Source organism: Rhinolophus hipposideros, assembly GCF_964194185.1.
Source record: "Rhinolophus hipposideros genome assembly, chromosome: 1".
Classification (NCBI taxonomy): Eukaryota; Metazoa; Chordata; class Mammalia; order Chiroptera; family Rhinolophidae; genus Rhinolophus; species Rhinolophus hipposideros.
In genome coordinates, this window is record NC_138047.1 from 57,262,197 (window position 1) to 57,278,850 (window position 16,654).

Consider the following 16,654-nt stretch of genomic DNA (forward strand, 5'->3'; position numbering starts at 1 on the left):
TTAAATAAAGTGTAGAACCTATTTATGAAACTTTTCACTACCAAGAACTGTTCTAATAGTGCCATTTCTGTTTTTACTAAAGCATTCACTACTAGTATTCACATAAAAATCATATTAAAAGCATGGTATCCATCCCATCCTGAAACCCACATACCCTTCCTTTTCTCCGAGGCATCGTTTTAGTTATTATAGTTTGTATACAGCATAGGATGTATGGCTTTATGAATTATAGTGTGGACCCTCTGATTTTAATAAACACATTTCTGAAACATACAGTATTTGAAGAATTTTGTTGACATATAGGCCGTATTAATTGGGTCACTGAAGTATTAGGTTTCTTATATTGCATTTAATTTTTAAGTAGGTTGGGTGAACGTCCCCTTCTTTCCCCAAACCCTAGACGCACCTCATGGGTCTCATTATCTAAAAAGTTAAACTGAGTTTAGGATTGGGAAAGGTCGCATTATATATAGCAAATGTTTGTTGGAACGTAAATCATTATAGATTGTCAGTCCAAATGGTGGGTCATTCTATAAGCCATGCGGAGGTGCATAGTTTATACCTTTAGATACTAGTATATAATTCTTGAATATCAAGAATTTTTCTATTCTAGGATGTTAACAATAATGGTTACCATTTATTGAATTCTGCTGTATACATACAGCGGAAACTGAGGCTCAGAGAGGGGTCAGTAACTTGCTTAAGGTCAGGTAGTGAGTGAATAAGTAGGAATCCAGCTCTGATTTATAAACTGTTCTGCAAAACAAAAGTATTAAGTGTTTTGTTTTAAATAAAAGTCTACAATAATATGAGTAACACTAGAAATGTCAGTTTTACAGCATTTTTAATCTGGCTGGCAAATACTGTTCACAACGAGTATAATTCTCTTCTTATACTCGGCCTTGTCACTTGGCCTGTCGTCAGAGAAATAGTACAGATTTTGATAAAACCCTCTCCTAATCCTCTGATCCTTCGGCCTGGCTGGTAAATTGCTGGAAAATGATGGCAGGCAGTATGCTACCAATTCAAAATGAGCTTTGAAGTCTTAAACAGCCACAGCCCCTCCCTTATACCGTAAATGATGAGACAACAGGAGGCATGTAATTACAATAGCAGTGTTAAGCAATTTAGCCTCTATAATCTGATAGCAAAGAAAAGAACATCACAACAAAATTTTTTTGAAACTGGAAGCTTCTTATATGATTAACACTGTATCACCTATTTTATAACTAAATGAACTGTCCTCTAAAAGATGGAAACCTGATTAGAAGAGTGGTAATATGAACAGTATGATGTAAACATGCCACTGTCCCCATATTTTTTTGACATTTTATAAATGTGTTGGATTTTTCGGTATAGTTTATGAAGTTTCATTTATTGGCTTAAGAATACATTTGCAATATTTATTCAAGGCATTAAGAAGTACAAATTGGTAGTGACAAAACAGTCATGGGGATGTAAAGCATAGGGAATATAGTCAGTGATATGGTAATAACTATGGTGCTAGATGGGTAGTAGACTAGTCTTATATAAATGTCTAACCACGATACTGTATACCTGAAATTAACACATAATATTGAAAAAAAATAGTGTGGCATTAACTAGGATCTAATTCTTTTCATGAAGTATTTGTTTAAAAGAATACTATAATAAATATATGAAAATTGACAACAAATTTTAGCTTTTGAGTGTGGAATCCTTGAACTGTGCAAGACTATAAGGTTTGAAATTTAGTTAACATCTAGAAATTTCCTTTTATGAAAACAAGCATGGAATGGATGAATTTATGTTCTTATATTCATTTGGCAGATTTATGTTCTTAAATTCATTTGGTTAGGTAAGCTTGTTCTTCAGAACCTCCCAGTTTTTTTTACCTTTGGCTAGTCATTTTTCAGATCACTAGAATCAGGATTAGTATGTGGATTTCACAAGTGTTAAAGTGAATGATAACCTTCTTGAAGTCAAGACTTGTCTTTGTATACCACATGAATGAATTCATTATCAAAGTATACTTTGGTAATCTAATATAATCTCTTTCACACACACTAATATTTAACGAGCTTTCAGTAAATAAGATGAATGTTATTTAATATTTAGCTCTATCAGATAAGTGCCATTTATTGTCCGTATTTTACAGATGAGGTAACTGAAGTTATTTGGATGTTTACCTTCTATGGATTTTGTAAAGTTGAGTATTCTTCCATCTTTTGATAAATCTGATAGTATTTCTAGAACTTAATCCTGTAAAATACTCAACACAAGATCTTTTTCATACAACAAAACACTATTTGCTGAAATAGAAACAATACAATGCTCATTCTATTAGGTGCTTTTTTTTTTTTTAACACTTTTCAGGCATAGTTTTGTAAAGGGGAGAAAAAGAAATATAAGACAAGTCTGCAGTTGTATTTTTTAGGGGTTGATGATAAGCTATATTGAATGTTTGCTGGTTATATTCTACTTGTAGTTTAATTGTGGAATTTACAGATGAGGGTTTTAAACTTGTGGCATCAGCAAAGAAGTCCCTATGGCCTGGATATATGGCCTTAAACTTCGGCAAGTCATTTTCCCTAGTTTCACATCTTTTATGTGTAAAAGACTGGACTATATCTCTAAAATTTGCTTTTGTTTTTTGCTTTCAAGATGTAGTTGAAGCTATGAAATAAGATTTTAAGGCCACTAAAAGAAAAGAAATGACAAGAGAAAAGAGGAAGCCGAAGAATGAGCATTGGTTGGTAACTGCATGTCTTTGAAGTGTAGGCAGTCATGACAGTGATCTGACATGGAAAGGACGGGGGAATGTTTCTGAAGATGCGGTCGATAAAATTGAAGAGGAAAGATCATGGCAAACCTTATAGAGCATTTTTACCCTAATGTGTGGGAGCCTAACAGTAGGGAATTAAGAGATAATGTATGAGAAACCGTCAGCACTATATTCGCTTAACTATATTAGTTCACTTGACAATATTAGTTACTATCCTCTATGATTCATTTCTCAGCACCATAAAAGCATACACCATGTTTCCCCGAAAATAAAACCTAGCCAGACCATCAGCTAATGCGTCTTGGAGAAAAAATTAATATAAGACCCAGTTTTATTTTGCTATGATATAAGACTGGGTCTTATATAATATGATATGATCTATGATATGATATAATTATAATATAATGTAATACTGGGTCTTATATTAATTTTTGCTCCAAAAGACACATTAGAACTGATTGTCCGGCTAGGTCTTACTTTTGGGGAAACATGGTAATAGTTACTCCCATTAATAATCATGAAATGATTGTATAATACATTAGCAATAACAATAATACAGTCTTTTAATGAGTACCTGTAAAATACCAACAGTGTTGTAGGAGTTTATGTGTATTCTCACTTTGATCCCTGCTACAACTCTCCAGACAAAGAGGCAGATACAGACAAAGAAAGTGCAAGTCTCGTCATGTATGATTCCAAATGAGAACAGGTCATCACAGGAGACTTTCATTTAGTCTCCTTTGCTAATGAAGGAAGGGAAGTATGCTATATATATTTTATACATACTGTTATCAAATACTTAATTTGGTATTTAACCTATTTAGTAAATGCTTGTTATTTTACTGACAGTACTGAATAATTGATGCACTACTTTAGCTTTGAACTCTTCTCTTAAAATTGTTTATGTGAGGTATATTGAGCCATAAAGCAATGAGAATAAGTACTAGTTCTCTTGACGCTTTAGTGACTTCCATTGCTGTAACTTTTTTTTCAATTCTTAACTTGGAATTTCCCTGAGAAACAGTTCGCGTGTCACACAAGAGAATTAGACATTTGTTTGCCTGAAATACTCTTTTTTTTTACATTTTCACTTTTTTCAAACAATTAAAAAAGTTTTTTCCAATTACAGTGGACATGCAATATTATTAGTTTCTACTATACAACATAGTGACCTGAACTACTCTTGAATTAGCTACAGAATTGTACCTCCTCTCTCATTTCTCCCTACTCCTCTATCATTTATATTTGTCTTCAACCATTGAGTCCAAGAAAGGTGCTAGAATGTTAGAGTATGATGGATGAGATAACTGAGTTTGGCCTTGCCCTGGGGATGATGATGATAGTTAACTTGATCGAGTGTTTATTATGTGTCAGGCACTATTTTAAGTCCTTTCTTTACAACAATCCTATAAAGTAGAACCTGTTATTGTATTATTCCCTCATAATATGATAATGTATATCATCCCTCATGTATGAGGGAGCAAACAGCATTCAGCTATGATCTTGTCAGAGATTGTTACTGGGTTAACTTTATGTATTAATTGTGTAAGAAAGGAATAACCGCAAATTGATAAAGTGAAATCGATAAAGTGAAATTGATATTTAAAAAGGAGAGTTTTCTTTTTATTTTTTCCTCCAAGGAAAAAGTGCACAATCATGGTTTTATTTTAAATGGTGAAAAACTAGAAACAACCTAGAGGTTCTATAGGTAAACAATTAAATGTTAAATACTCGTATACAGTGTTTTATCATGTTTCTATTAGAATTAATAATGGACTATATTGATACCTATAAAGATGCATTAAAATAGTAAGTAAAAAAACACAAATTTATGTCCACTGACAATTAAAAAGTAGATCTGCATGGCACTTTACAACAAAGAAATACATATTTCTATTAATAAACTTTGAGAAACTGACAAAGGACAGGCAGAATGAGAAGTACAAGGTGACAAATGTATTTGGGAAGCACTGTTGGCCAATCATTTAGAAGACAGATTAAAATATAAGAATCACAGAAAGAAGGTCAGTTGAAGGACTCTGTTCGATGTTACATTTTCCAGACCTTTAGAAACAAAACTCCTGTGCCCTAGAAATGGAAATTTTCCCAGAGAAGTTGTAGAGCAGTGTTTTCCCAAAGTGCTTTTAGCAAGATTGTTTATAAGATTAATAGGTGTTACATGTCAATAAAAGTGTAATGAAGCAAATTTGGAAAATCCTGGGTTTCATAATATGAAAGATTCTTTTGTATAGGACTTGTCAACACCTTAAATATGTATAATGAGCATTTTCCAGGTGAGTAAGGGTGGAACACATTATGTAGTGCAGCATTTCATGAACTTAGCCGTCTGAGACCATAAACCAGTTTGGTTCTCTTTACGGGAAGAGCATTCTGGCCAGTGCATTTGGCAGACATCCAGGAGCGGGCCTGAGCGCTGCCCGCTGTGGCTCTCCTCAAGTCAGTAGCTTGAGGAGGTAAGAAGCTAAAATGTCCCTTAGAGGAAATGTCCCAAAGTTAGGGATGCTTGCATGTCTTTGCCATTACATACATTTGCTTTTGAATAAAAAAGTTCATGAAAATAAATTTGTAGCTAATCTAAAAGTAATTTGTTTTTTAATATCAGAAGTGTGCTGTATGGAGAAGTCGAACTGGAGAATCTACATTTGATTTGGTTTTAATCTGTTTGGATTGAAGATAAGCCTATTATAAATTTGTAAAGGTACAGCATATAGCTCTTAGCTGGTTTAAAGGAACTGGCAGATGAATAATGGATGAAGATTATATTTGTATTTAAGTATAACCTCGGGGTCGTCTCCCCGTCTCCTCTCCCCCTCACGCCTCCGCCCCCCTAGATTTCCTGCCCACTCCTCACTTCACGATGCAACAAACTGCACGAGCTGACCAGAGCCAGTGGCGTTTTCTGTCCTCAGTTCCTCGGAGTTCTTTGCATCAGCCAGCTCAGTCGTCAACTCCGTCCCCTGGAAACACTCTCCTCTCTGACTTCCATAACATTGCACTGACCTGGTTTTGGTCTTCTCCTCTGGCACTTTTCAGTGTGCTGCGCAGGTTACTCTGCTGACTTTGAAGTGTTCTGTACCCGAGGATTTAGTATTGGGTCCCCCTTTCCTTTTCTGTACTCTCTTCCCTAGGTGATTTCCTTCAGACTTGTGCCTCTCTCTGCATCTCCTCTGCATGGTGATGACTCCCAAATCTATTTTCTCCAGCTGAAAACTAACCGTTGTGCTCAAGCCTGCTTGCACTTATATACCTGCTAGCACTTAAATGTCTCACAGATACCTCATGCTTTGTGCCAAACCCATTACTGATAATCTACTCTACTTCTCAATTTATTCTTTACTCACCCTTTTCTGTCTATGTTAATGGCACTACCCATCCATCCGGAGTTTTCCTCTTCAGTCTCTCATTCTTCCACTTCTTTTTACCCTGCCACCACCATCGTCCAGGCCACCATGATCTCTGACTTGAATTATGACAATTTCCTCTTCTCTGATCTCCCACTTTGCACCCTCTCTTCAATTAGTCATCTTTTTGAAATGTAAATCTGATCATGATGCCCATTTTAAGGCTTCCCAGTATACACTGAATTTAGAACAAAATCCACTCTCCTTAACATGGCCGTAAAGGGATGTTGGCCCTCTCTTTCCTGCCTGACATTGTACAGTGTTCCCTTGCTCACCGTGCGCCAGGCACAGTGGAGCCTGTTTTCAGTCCCTCACGTATGCCAACTTCTTGAATTGGCCTTGACATGATGCTCTTGTACCTGGAGCAGCTTCCTGCCTGTCCTCTGCGTGGCTGGCGCCTCCTCCCTGCTCGGTCATCTCCTCAGGAAGGCCTTTGCTGACTGTCCGGAGTAGACGTGTGCCTTCCTGGCCCTGGGACTTGCGCCACTGCTCTGTTCTTTCAGCGCACCAGTCACATGCTATGTTTGCTTACACACTCTGCCTCCACACTTACTGAAAACTTCTGGAGGCAGAGACCATGTTTATTTTATTCACCAATGTATCATCAGGGTGTAGTAAAGTACCCTATAAATTGTTTTGTTGAATCTAATAAAAAAATGTGAGTGACTGAATTCTGAGTTTAAATCATCTCCAAATGCAAAGGGTTTATTTTTCTATGTTACTTTATTGTATTCTGAATATGTTGAATATGTATGTGAGCTCAGATTTGTCACTTAATTGTTTCATTCAACAAATACTGATTGGGCACAGTGCTAGGGTAGAAATGAAAAATACCCAAGGTACATGATAAATAGGCCTCTAAGAGCTCATAATCAAGTAGGGGAAACAAACAAGTAAGCAGATAATTATAGTAGGTGCTACAATGACGGCTGGTACTAAGTTCATCAGAAGCACCAACTATAGGAATTTTTTAAGAGGTCCCCCCAAAGGGGCTGGGTCTTGAAATATAGACAGGTCAGGTGGAAGTGCTAGAAAGACATTCATACTGAGGTACGGTATTAAATGGTAAAGAGATGTTAAAATAGCAGAGTGCCCCCTGGATACCCAAACTTACTAAGTTCCTCAGTGTCTGATAGCAAATATTAACAGGTTGGATAGCAAGATAGCTGAAAACAAACAAAAAAACCCACCAACCCAAACTACCCAAATCTATTCAGTTCCTGAGTTTGAGTAGGGAGAGTTCTGGTGTGGATATAATGAAGAATACACGTGGGAGACATAGGGGTCTGCGGCTAACGATGGGTAGGACAGATCCGGACAGAGAAGAGCACCCTGTGTGGACCTGAGAGCCACTAAAAGGTTTTAAGCAGTAGCCACATGATTAGTGTTTCAGAAATATCATTCTGGTGATCTTGTAGAGCAGTTTGAGCGATATGAAACTGGAGGCCGACAGGCAAGTTTAGAGGCCAAAGAGGAGAGAATGAAATAGACAACTGGCAGAGGGAGAGGAGGGGACAGCTTCAAGAGATATTAAAAACTGTTTGGTGGGAAGAGGGGAAATGACTTCTGAATTTCTGCTCGTTTGTAGAACTAGGTGTACGGAAGTACTGTTCACTAATTTAGAGGGAACTGGTGAGAAGCCCAGTGTAAGAGGAAAGGTGATTTGTTTTGAAATTAAGTTTGAAAGAATGGTAGGATACATATTTATGATAAGTAATAGACGAATAAGATAATTAAATATTCATGGTGAGTATTAGAGATTCAATCATTTTGGTGTATGTGGCAATTAACATGGTAGTGAAGACCCAGAGAAGGACAACCAAGCATAGAACCCAGGAGGCGTATGTGTTTAAGGAGAAGTCACTGAAAGAGAAATCTCTACAAACACGACCAAGAAGGAACAGAGGTGGGAATACAATGGTGCCAATTTTCAAAGAGAAGGAAGTAATTGAGAGGTGTCATATGCCACAAGGAACACCATATTACTACTGGGAAAGTAGTGGTCCTTCCATCATCAGCTAATTAGGTTTCATGACTACAGGCTATACTTCCAACCCTAGCTAACTGTTTGGAAAGTATGTGATCCTAGGCCAACCTGGTGGCTCAGGTGGTTGGAGCACTGTGTTCCTAATGCTGAAGTCACCAGTTCGATTCCCACAAGGACCAGTGAGCTGTGCCCTCTATGGCTAAGATTGTGAACAACGGCTCTCCCTGGAGATGGGCTATCGTGAACAGCTGGAGGTCAGCATGAGTGGTCAGCAGCCAGTGAGAGCTGCTGTGAGCAGCTGACCGATGACCGGTGACCGACTGCCTCAGCCAGGGGCGGGGGGAGTGCAAGGCTCATAATACCAGCGTGAGCCAGGGAGCTATGTCCTACACAACTAGACTGAGAAACAAGGCCTTGAATGGGGGGGGGGGAGCAGCACAAAGGGGGGGGGGAAGAAAATATGTAATCTTAGTCTAAGGAGGGGAAGGGATGAATGGATATGTGGTTGGATCGAAACAAATTGATCCCTACCTCTGGAAAATCAATTCAGTACACCCATGTATGAGAGGACAGAATATTTTCATGTAAACTAATATATACTATATTATATACCATACAGTGAAATTGTAGAGCCCTGTATTTGTTTGATGCAATTTTGTTACCTGTCATCCAGTGAATATACTAATTGTTGATTTTTTGAAGGTAGCATGCTTTTTAGTGTAATGTCTAGTAGTATAGATATGATAGTTAAAAGAAGATGTGTCATCTACAAAAGGCAGGTGTCCTTGGTACAGTCTCAGTTCAGTACCTGGTCCTTAGCTTTGATGAGGCGATGGGGATGCATTTATGGTAACCCAGTTAATCAGATACACCGTGTTTCCCCGAAAATAAGACCTAACCAAAAATAAGCCGTAGCATGATTTTTCAGGATGACATCCTCTGAACATAAGCCCTAATGCGTCTTTAGGAACAAAAATTAATATAAGATCCAGTCTTATTTGGGGGAAAACACGATAGTTTACAAAAAAGCCAGAATTCCAATTAAAATTGTGAAATACGTAAGTAGACAAGCTATTCATGCTTGTTGATACTTGTGGGAACACTTTGTAATAGATTTGAAATATAAGCAGAATGTTGTTTGATAAATATGGTAGTTAGCTGAATAATCTTATTTTGAAGGTAGAAGAAGGAAATTTGTTTGTGTAGTATATTCAGAGTCCTATTCCTGGGTATTGTAAATAAAACTCAGCTGTAGGTGGGAGCCTGGGTGATGTACAGGGTACAGAGACAAGTAAGTCTGTCTGCACTAACGGACCCAACCATCTAGTTGAGTACAAGTGCCTACAGACAAAGAGTTGACATTATTTCTTACTCTAAGGGAAATGGTGTGAGGGATTTGCACTGCTTTGTGTTAGTAAATACTGTTTAGTGCACATGGTTTATGCAATGCATTAGAATGCTATAATAATTTTTCTTTAAAACTGCAGGTTCTCCTGAAAAGAAAAGTGAACATTCATCCATGAATCAAGAAAATAACTCTGCAAACCCTATCAAGAATAGGAAGGCAAGTCCAATATCTAAAGACCACCGTCCCGGAAAGAAGACATCAGAGAATTCATCAGTACCGGGTCAAGTGCAGAAGGGGAATGACGAATCTGAAAGTGATTTTGAATCAGATCCCCCATCTCCTAAAAGCAGTGAGGAGGAAGAACAAGAGGATGAAGACGGTCTTCAGGGAGAACAAGTTGATTTCAATGATGATGACACTGAACCGGAAAATCTGGGTCATAGGCCTCTCCTCATGGATTCTGAAGATGAGGAAGAAGAAGAGAAACCTAGCTCTGATTCTGATTATGAGCAGGCCAAAGCCAAGTACAGTGATGCGAGCCCTGCCTTCAGAGACAAAACTGGCAGTGGGCCAACCCAGGATCCTAATGGGACACTCCTCAGCCCAACCCAGTTACTCCCTGCTGTTGGGGTGGAGACTCCCAAGCAGGAGTTTGATGTGTTTGGCGCTGTCCCTTTCTTTGCAGTGCGTGGGCAACAGCCCCAACAAGGGGAGAATGAAAAGAATTTCCCTCAGCAGACCCATTTTCCTGCTGTGGGACTAGAGCAAGAAGAATTTGATGTATTCACAAAGGCACCCTTTAGCAAGAAGGTGAACATACAAGATGACCATACAGTGGGGCCCGAAGCGCAGACTCTCCCTGGTTGTCCCAAAAGTGTAGATGTATTTGGCTCCACTCCATTTCAGCCCTTCCCCACATCCACAAGTAAAAGTGACAGCCGTGAAGACCTTTTTGGGCTTGTGCCCTTTGAGGAAATAACTGGGAGCCAGCAGCAAAAAGTCAAACAGCGTAGCTTACAGAAATTGTCTTCTCGCCAAAGGCGCACAAAGCAGGATCTGTCCAAAAGTAACGGGAAGCGGCACCATGGCACGCCGACCAGCGCCAAGAAAACTGTGAAGCCAACTTACCGCACTCCAGAGAGGGCCCGTAGACACAAAAAGGTGGGCCGCCGAGACTCTCAAAGCAGCAACGAGTTTTTAACCATCTCAGACTCCAAGGAGAACATTAGCATTGCGCTAACTGACGGGAAAGATAGAGGGAATGTCCTGCCTCCTGAGGAGAGTCTGTTGGACCCCTTTGGGGCCAAGCCCTTCCATCCCCCAGACCTGCCCTGGCACCCTTCACATCAGAGCTTGAGCGACATCCGTGCTGATCACAATCCCGTGCTGCCTGGGCGGCCAAGACCGAATTCACTCCATGGGTCATTCCATAGTGCAGATGCACTGAAAATGGATGATTTTGGCGCCGTGCCCTTTACAGAACTTGTGGTGCAAAGCATCACTTCACGTCAGTCCCAACAGTCCCAGTCAGTCGAATTAGACCCATTTGGTGCTGCTCCATTTCCTTCGAAACAGTAGATACTTCTGAGAGACTCTTGGCATTAACCCGTTTCAAAAAAGTATGAATAGTTTTATGAATTTGAAAGAAAGTTTATTTGTATAGCTCTTTATAGCACTCATTCTTACAGGTCAATCAGAATAGGTGATTTTTAAATAAACCAAATAGGAAAAGGAAGTATCTCCACAGGGTAGTGACTTGGTGTCTCTTCCGTGCAGGAGAAAAGGGAGCTAAATTGGAAGCTCTACCCCAGGGTTTCAGCTACTGACACAACAGCACAGAAATCCAGGGAAAGCACGTGGCAGCTTTCCAGTGGTGTAGCCACTGAAAAGGGACTGGAATGCTGTGTCATTATTTTTGTAACCGAATGTCACTTTGTGTGCATGTCCCGGGCTCATTCCAGAATCCAACGTTTAAAACTAAGGTTATTTGTACATACACAGGTTGCATTTGTGGATTTTAAAGGGTCTCTTCTAATTTCCACACGGTAAAAAAGAATCTAGTTCTTGTAAAGAATTAAAGTTATTGTCTGGAAGAGTGCAGAGATTTTATTCCTTACACCTTTCTGTACAAAGCCGAGCCAGAAGTAACTGACTTTTGTGCCTAAAACTTTCATTTTTTAAAACAAGTGCCATTAACGTGGAATATCTACATAGAAGCCTCGAACAAAAACTAAAGAGTGGTGTCTGACATGTGGAAAATGTAAAAGAAAAAATGATACAGAAGAGGAAAAACAGTACTCCAGGAACATTTTATATACTGCTTTTGAATGGCGTCTTGCTCAAAACTTTTATTGTCATGTCCCTACTAAAGGAGAAGATTAGAAAAACTGGGAGTGAGGACAAGGGTTATATAGACATTTTATTTCGAGACAAAAATATGTAGCTGAAACCCTGAGTTTTTAAGACGTTTACAATGCAAAATCATGTTACATTTAATGATGTACTTTATTAAATTACCACCTTCACCCAATATTCCCCACATCATGAGCAACGATTGTTTAGGTAGGTTTGGGGGTGGCGTAGTTTTAATAAAGTGCATAGAACAGCGAAAGCCACAAAGCCTTATAGGCAGGACTCGCTCATCCTGCGGCAAGTACCTCTGCACTGATACACACGATCTGAAAATGGCTGTGAGGTATTAGATGAGGGACTAGCGTCTTAACTCTGCTAGTTGATTGACGTGTCTTTAGTGAAAAGAACCCAGCTACCAAATTGCCTTTTTTTTACACCACAATTCCTAATTAGAAACTTGAGATTTTATAGAAATTGTTTTAATAAGATACATATTACGTATATGAATTAATGTGAATACAGTATCTGTGCTGCTTGTGTCTCCAAGTATTTTTAAGTTATAATTAACTGTCCTTCCCTATCAAATTAATCTTTAGAAGTTTCTAGAACTGTTAAAGCTATTTACGAAAAGGGGTGGAAACTTATCACCTGGCCCTCCTTGACTGCTATATTTTAAATTAACTCTCTTTGAACCCAATGAAAGTGTATTGTATGAGTAATCTTACTAGAATCTCTTACTTACAGTGTCCCAGTTGGGAGGAGCTGTTTGCCTGTTTTCAGTTCTAAACTTGGAAAGAAGCAAAGTATATGTAACTACACCATATATTCATTTTTTTTATTGCTTCTCTTTTATATTTTAAAATAGAAACCAATTTGTGGGCAAGCCGGGAAGCAGTGCTTGTATGTGAATCACAGTTAGCAGAGGCAGACCAAGCATTAGATTACTGTTAAGAGTCGTACTCGTAGAGCCCAACTGTACCAATTACTTGTCTTGTGCCAAAGGCAAATATTATGTTTGCACCTTTTTTTTCTGATTCTCAGGTTGATTAATACTGCTAATGCAAATGCGTAAATAGATGTTCTTTAAAATTTAACAAAGTAGAATCAAGTGATACTTTCTTTTAAAAGTGAAGAGTTGATGATTACACATAGTAAATTCATGAACTACAGTAGGTTTGTATCAAACAAGACTTTTTTTTTTTTTTGAATCTGTTGGTTGATGTGTACACGGTATGCTTCTTTGACTATTGTAGTCCTTGGTCTTGGTCTCTCCTAGACCTCGTGAGTTTTGTAATTTACAAGGGGTAGTTGATGAATTAGTGGGGTCCCTATGGGATGTAAACATGAAATACCTAGAGTCTCTGATACCAAGGCCTTCCTTACACTTGCTTTTCAATACACTGAATAATTTTAAATGATTTGGACACTGATATAGACCCTTTGGCTTACAGCATTGGATAAATTCTAAGGAAAGAACTTTGACCTTGTTTAAAATATTTATTCTTATGTTTCTTATTTCATCACAGCCCAGTGACTTTCCTCTGACTTTCCTAAGAGCTCAGAGGAAGCTCTTAGGATTCACAGGGGACCCAATGGGATAGAAATGGGGAAATTCCATTTTGTTCAAGTAGAGGTATTTCCCCAAGGAGCACAGGATTAGAGTTGCTTTCCATTTCCCATCATCTCCCACCACTCTTAGGATGGAGGTCACTCCATACAGTTGATGCTCCGGTCAGTTCCTATGAAAATTAGGAGAATGCAGCTTCCAAGGCATGTGAGAAAGCTTAACACGTATTTGGCACATAGCACTCGGTAGAAGTTTGGCTCTATAGTGGGATGGTCCAGTTCTTGTTTAAGGAAGGAATGTTGACAAGAAATGATTTTCCTATTATTAACCACGTGTCCTCTGGGCTTTAGCATGCTAAATAGTCAGAACTCTAAACCTGTAATACTTGAACATCACTAAGGGAAGTAAAATATTATGAAGCTAGCAAATCTGAGGCCAAAGTTACTCTTGTCCTAACAGCTTTAATCATGCTTGTTGATTTTAAATAATCTTTTAAAAAGTGGACCATTTGCTTAATGATTTTAATATTATCACTTCAGCAAGATGTTAGTGTTTAAAAGATTAGTTTTTATGGCGTTGAATGTATCTGCTAAGATAAAAGTTGCTTGGTATATATATTAGCTGGAGGAGGAAAGGTGGTAGGCTGGATGAAAATTGAACTGACTAGACTATTTATTCAGAAGTTTCGATTGGGGTAATAGTATAATTGTTCCACTGACGTGCCCGTGTGTGTGTGTGTGTGTATGTGTGTATGTGTGCAGTTAGAACATTGTTTGGAATAGTAGATAAATGCACCTTTTGACCTTACCCTGTTTATTGTTTAACATTGATAGGTTGTTGTCATCTTGCTGGTGGAAGAAAATATTAAGGTGAGGTTCATCAGGCAGAGCAGTTTTCTCACTATTCAGCTCTTCTGCTTGGTGTATTTTAGGTTTTGATACTTCATATAAGCATTGCTGGAAGGTACATAAGTATCAATATCACTAGTCCTGAGGAATTCATTGTGTACATTCGTTTTAACGTTATGTAGAATGTGCAGTAAACTTTTTATTTTTCTTTTTAGCAAAATTACTCATCATTTTAGGTTCAATATTGAGCTGGCAGATCTACTGTGAGAATGAGATAACATATTTACTGTGAGAATAACATAAATGATAGTTTATTTGAAAACTTATGCACACTGGTGTTTATATATTAAGATAAATATATAAACACATATGCATGCACATGTCACATCTCTTCTGTGGAGTTAATGTGAATTTTTAAATTTCAAATGAAATTGCAACCACAATCATTAGTAAAAGAACATTCACTCCTAGTGAACGTTTATGAAAGCCACTAAAAGACTAAGATAGACATGAAAATGCAAAGCGTCATCATTTGGGGTTATTTTTATTTAAAAATGTATTGTGCTACTTTTGAAAGAATTGTTTTTATTGCTACATTCTTTTTTGTGATTGAAAAGTCATCTAATAGTAAGCAGTATAGTAATAGTAAATTACTTTTTAATTGCTGGCAAACAGCTTTAAGTGCACTTTCTTTGATTACACTTCCATTTTTTGTTAAACTTGAATTTTCTGAAGCCTTTTATGTACCACTAAGCAAATAAGTTTAACTTTTAATAAACCTAATTTACATCTTTATTATATTTCTAATTGTTACAAAACTGACTTTCTAAAGTAATTTCAATCCTCATGTATAGCTGGGAAACTGTTAGGAGATAGAACCAGTGGCTTTTATTTTTCTTCCTATATCTAATTAAGCACTAACTGATTTTACTATTTTACTGTCTTGACATTGCTTATTATTATTGACTGAATTCTGTCCCCTGTTCACTTTGTTTTGTTTGAAATTTAAAGTTATTTTCTTACTGTATTTATCATGCCTGTTTTAATAAACTGCTTTCTTTAAATGCAATAAATTCTAAAAGGAGTGCATATTTTTTTTTAAGATTTTTATTTAAAATATAGCTAACATACAGTATTATATTAGTTTCAGGGGTACACCATAGTTATTCAACATTCATATGCCTAAGGAAGTAATCACCATGGTAAGTCCAGCAACCATCTGACACTGTACTATGCTATCACAATATTGTTGATTATATTCCCTATGCTGTACATTACATCCCCATGACTGATTTGTTTTATACCTGGAAATTTGGACCACTTATTCCCCTTCCCTTTTTTCACCCTTTTAAAATTTATCAGTTACAGTTGACATTCAGTATTATTTTATATTAATTTCAGGTGTACAGTATAGTGGTTAGACATTTATATAATTTAAGAAGTGATCCCCCTGTCTAGTGCTCACCTGACACTATACATAGTTATTGCCATATCATTGACTATATTCCCTAAGCTTTACATCTCCATGACTTTTGTAACTACCAATTTGTATTTTTTAAGCCTATCTTTTCCAACCTGCCCCCCAATCCCCTCTCATCTATCACCCCAACAAATCTAGTACCCATCTGACACCATACATGGTTATTACAATATTATTGACTATATCCCTCATGTTAAACCCTACATCCTGTTAACTTCCTTATAACAACTAATTTGTACTTAATCCCTTCCCCTTCTTTCGCCCACTACCCCAACCCCTATCCCATATGGCAATTATCAAAATGTTCTCTGTAACTATGAGTCTTGTTTCTGTTTTATTTTGTTCCTTAGGTTCCACATATAAGTAAAATCACATTGCATCTGTCTTGCTTTGTCTGACATATTCCACTCAGCACAACACCCTCCATGTCCATCCATGCCACCTCAGATGGCAAGAAACCATTCCCTTCCATGACCAAGTGATATTCCACTGTATATATGTATTACATCCTCTTCTTTATCCATTCTTCCATCGACAGACACCCAGGTTGCCTCCACATCTTGGCCATTGTAAACAACGCTGCAATGAACATATGCACACATCCCCTTGAAGTAGTGTTTTGGGTTTCTTTGGATAAATACCCAGAAATGGGATTACTGGGTCCTTCTTTGTCTTTTGTTATAGCCTTTGTTTTAAAGTCTACTTTGTCTGTGATAAGTATTGCTACCCCAGCTTTTTTTGTTGTTTTTTTCATTTCCATTTTCATGAAATATCTTTTTCCATCTGTTTACTTTCTGTGTGTGTCTTTTAATCTGAAGTGAGTCTCTTATAGGCAGCATATGTAAGAATATTGTTTTCTTATCCATTCAGTCCTCCTAAGTCTTGA

General features: G+C 37.7%; 1 protein-coding gene across 2 annotated transcripts in view; it reads left to right on the forward strand.

Moving 5' to 3' along the window:
• Positions 1 to 15,370, forward strand: part of BMP2K (BMP2 inducible kinase) — a 113,638-nt gene extending 98,268 nt beyond the window's left edge. For both annotated transcript variants that reach the window (XM_081054089.1, XM_081054090.1), the window contains one exon: positions 9,661 to 15,370. In XM_081054089.1, the coding sequence (XP_080910215.1) occupies positions 9,661 to 11,099 (1,439 nt within the window). In that variant the 3' untranslated portion in view covers positions 11,100 to 15,370. The remainder of the gene's footprint in view (positions 1 to 9,660) is intronic.
• Positions 15,371 to 16,654: the final 1,284 nt, after the last annotated feature.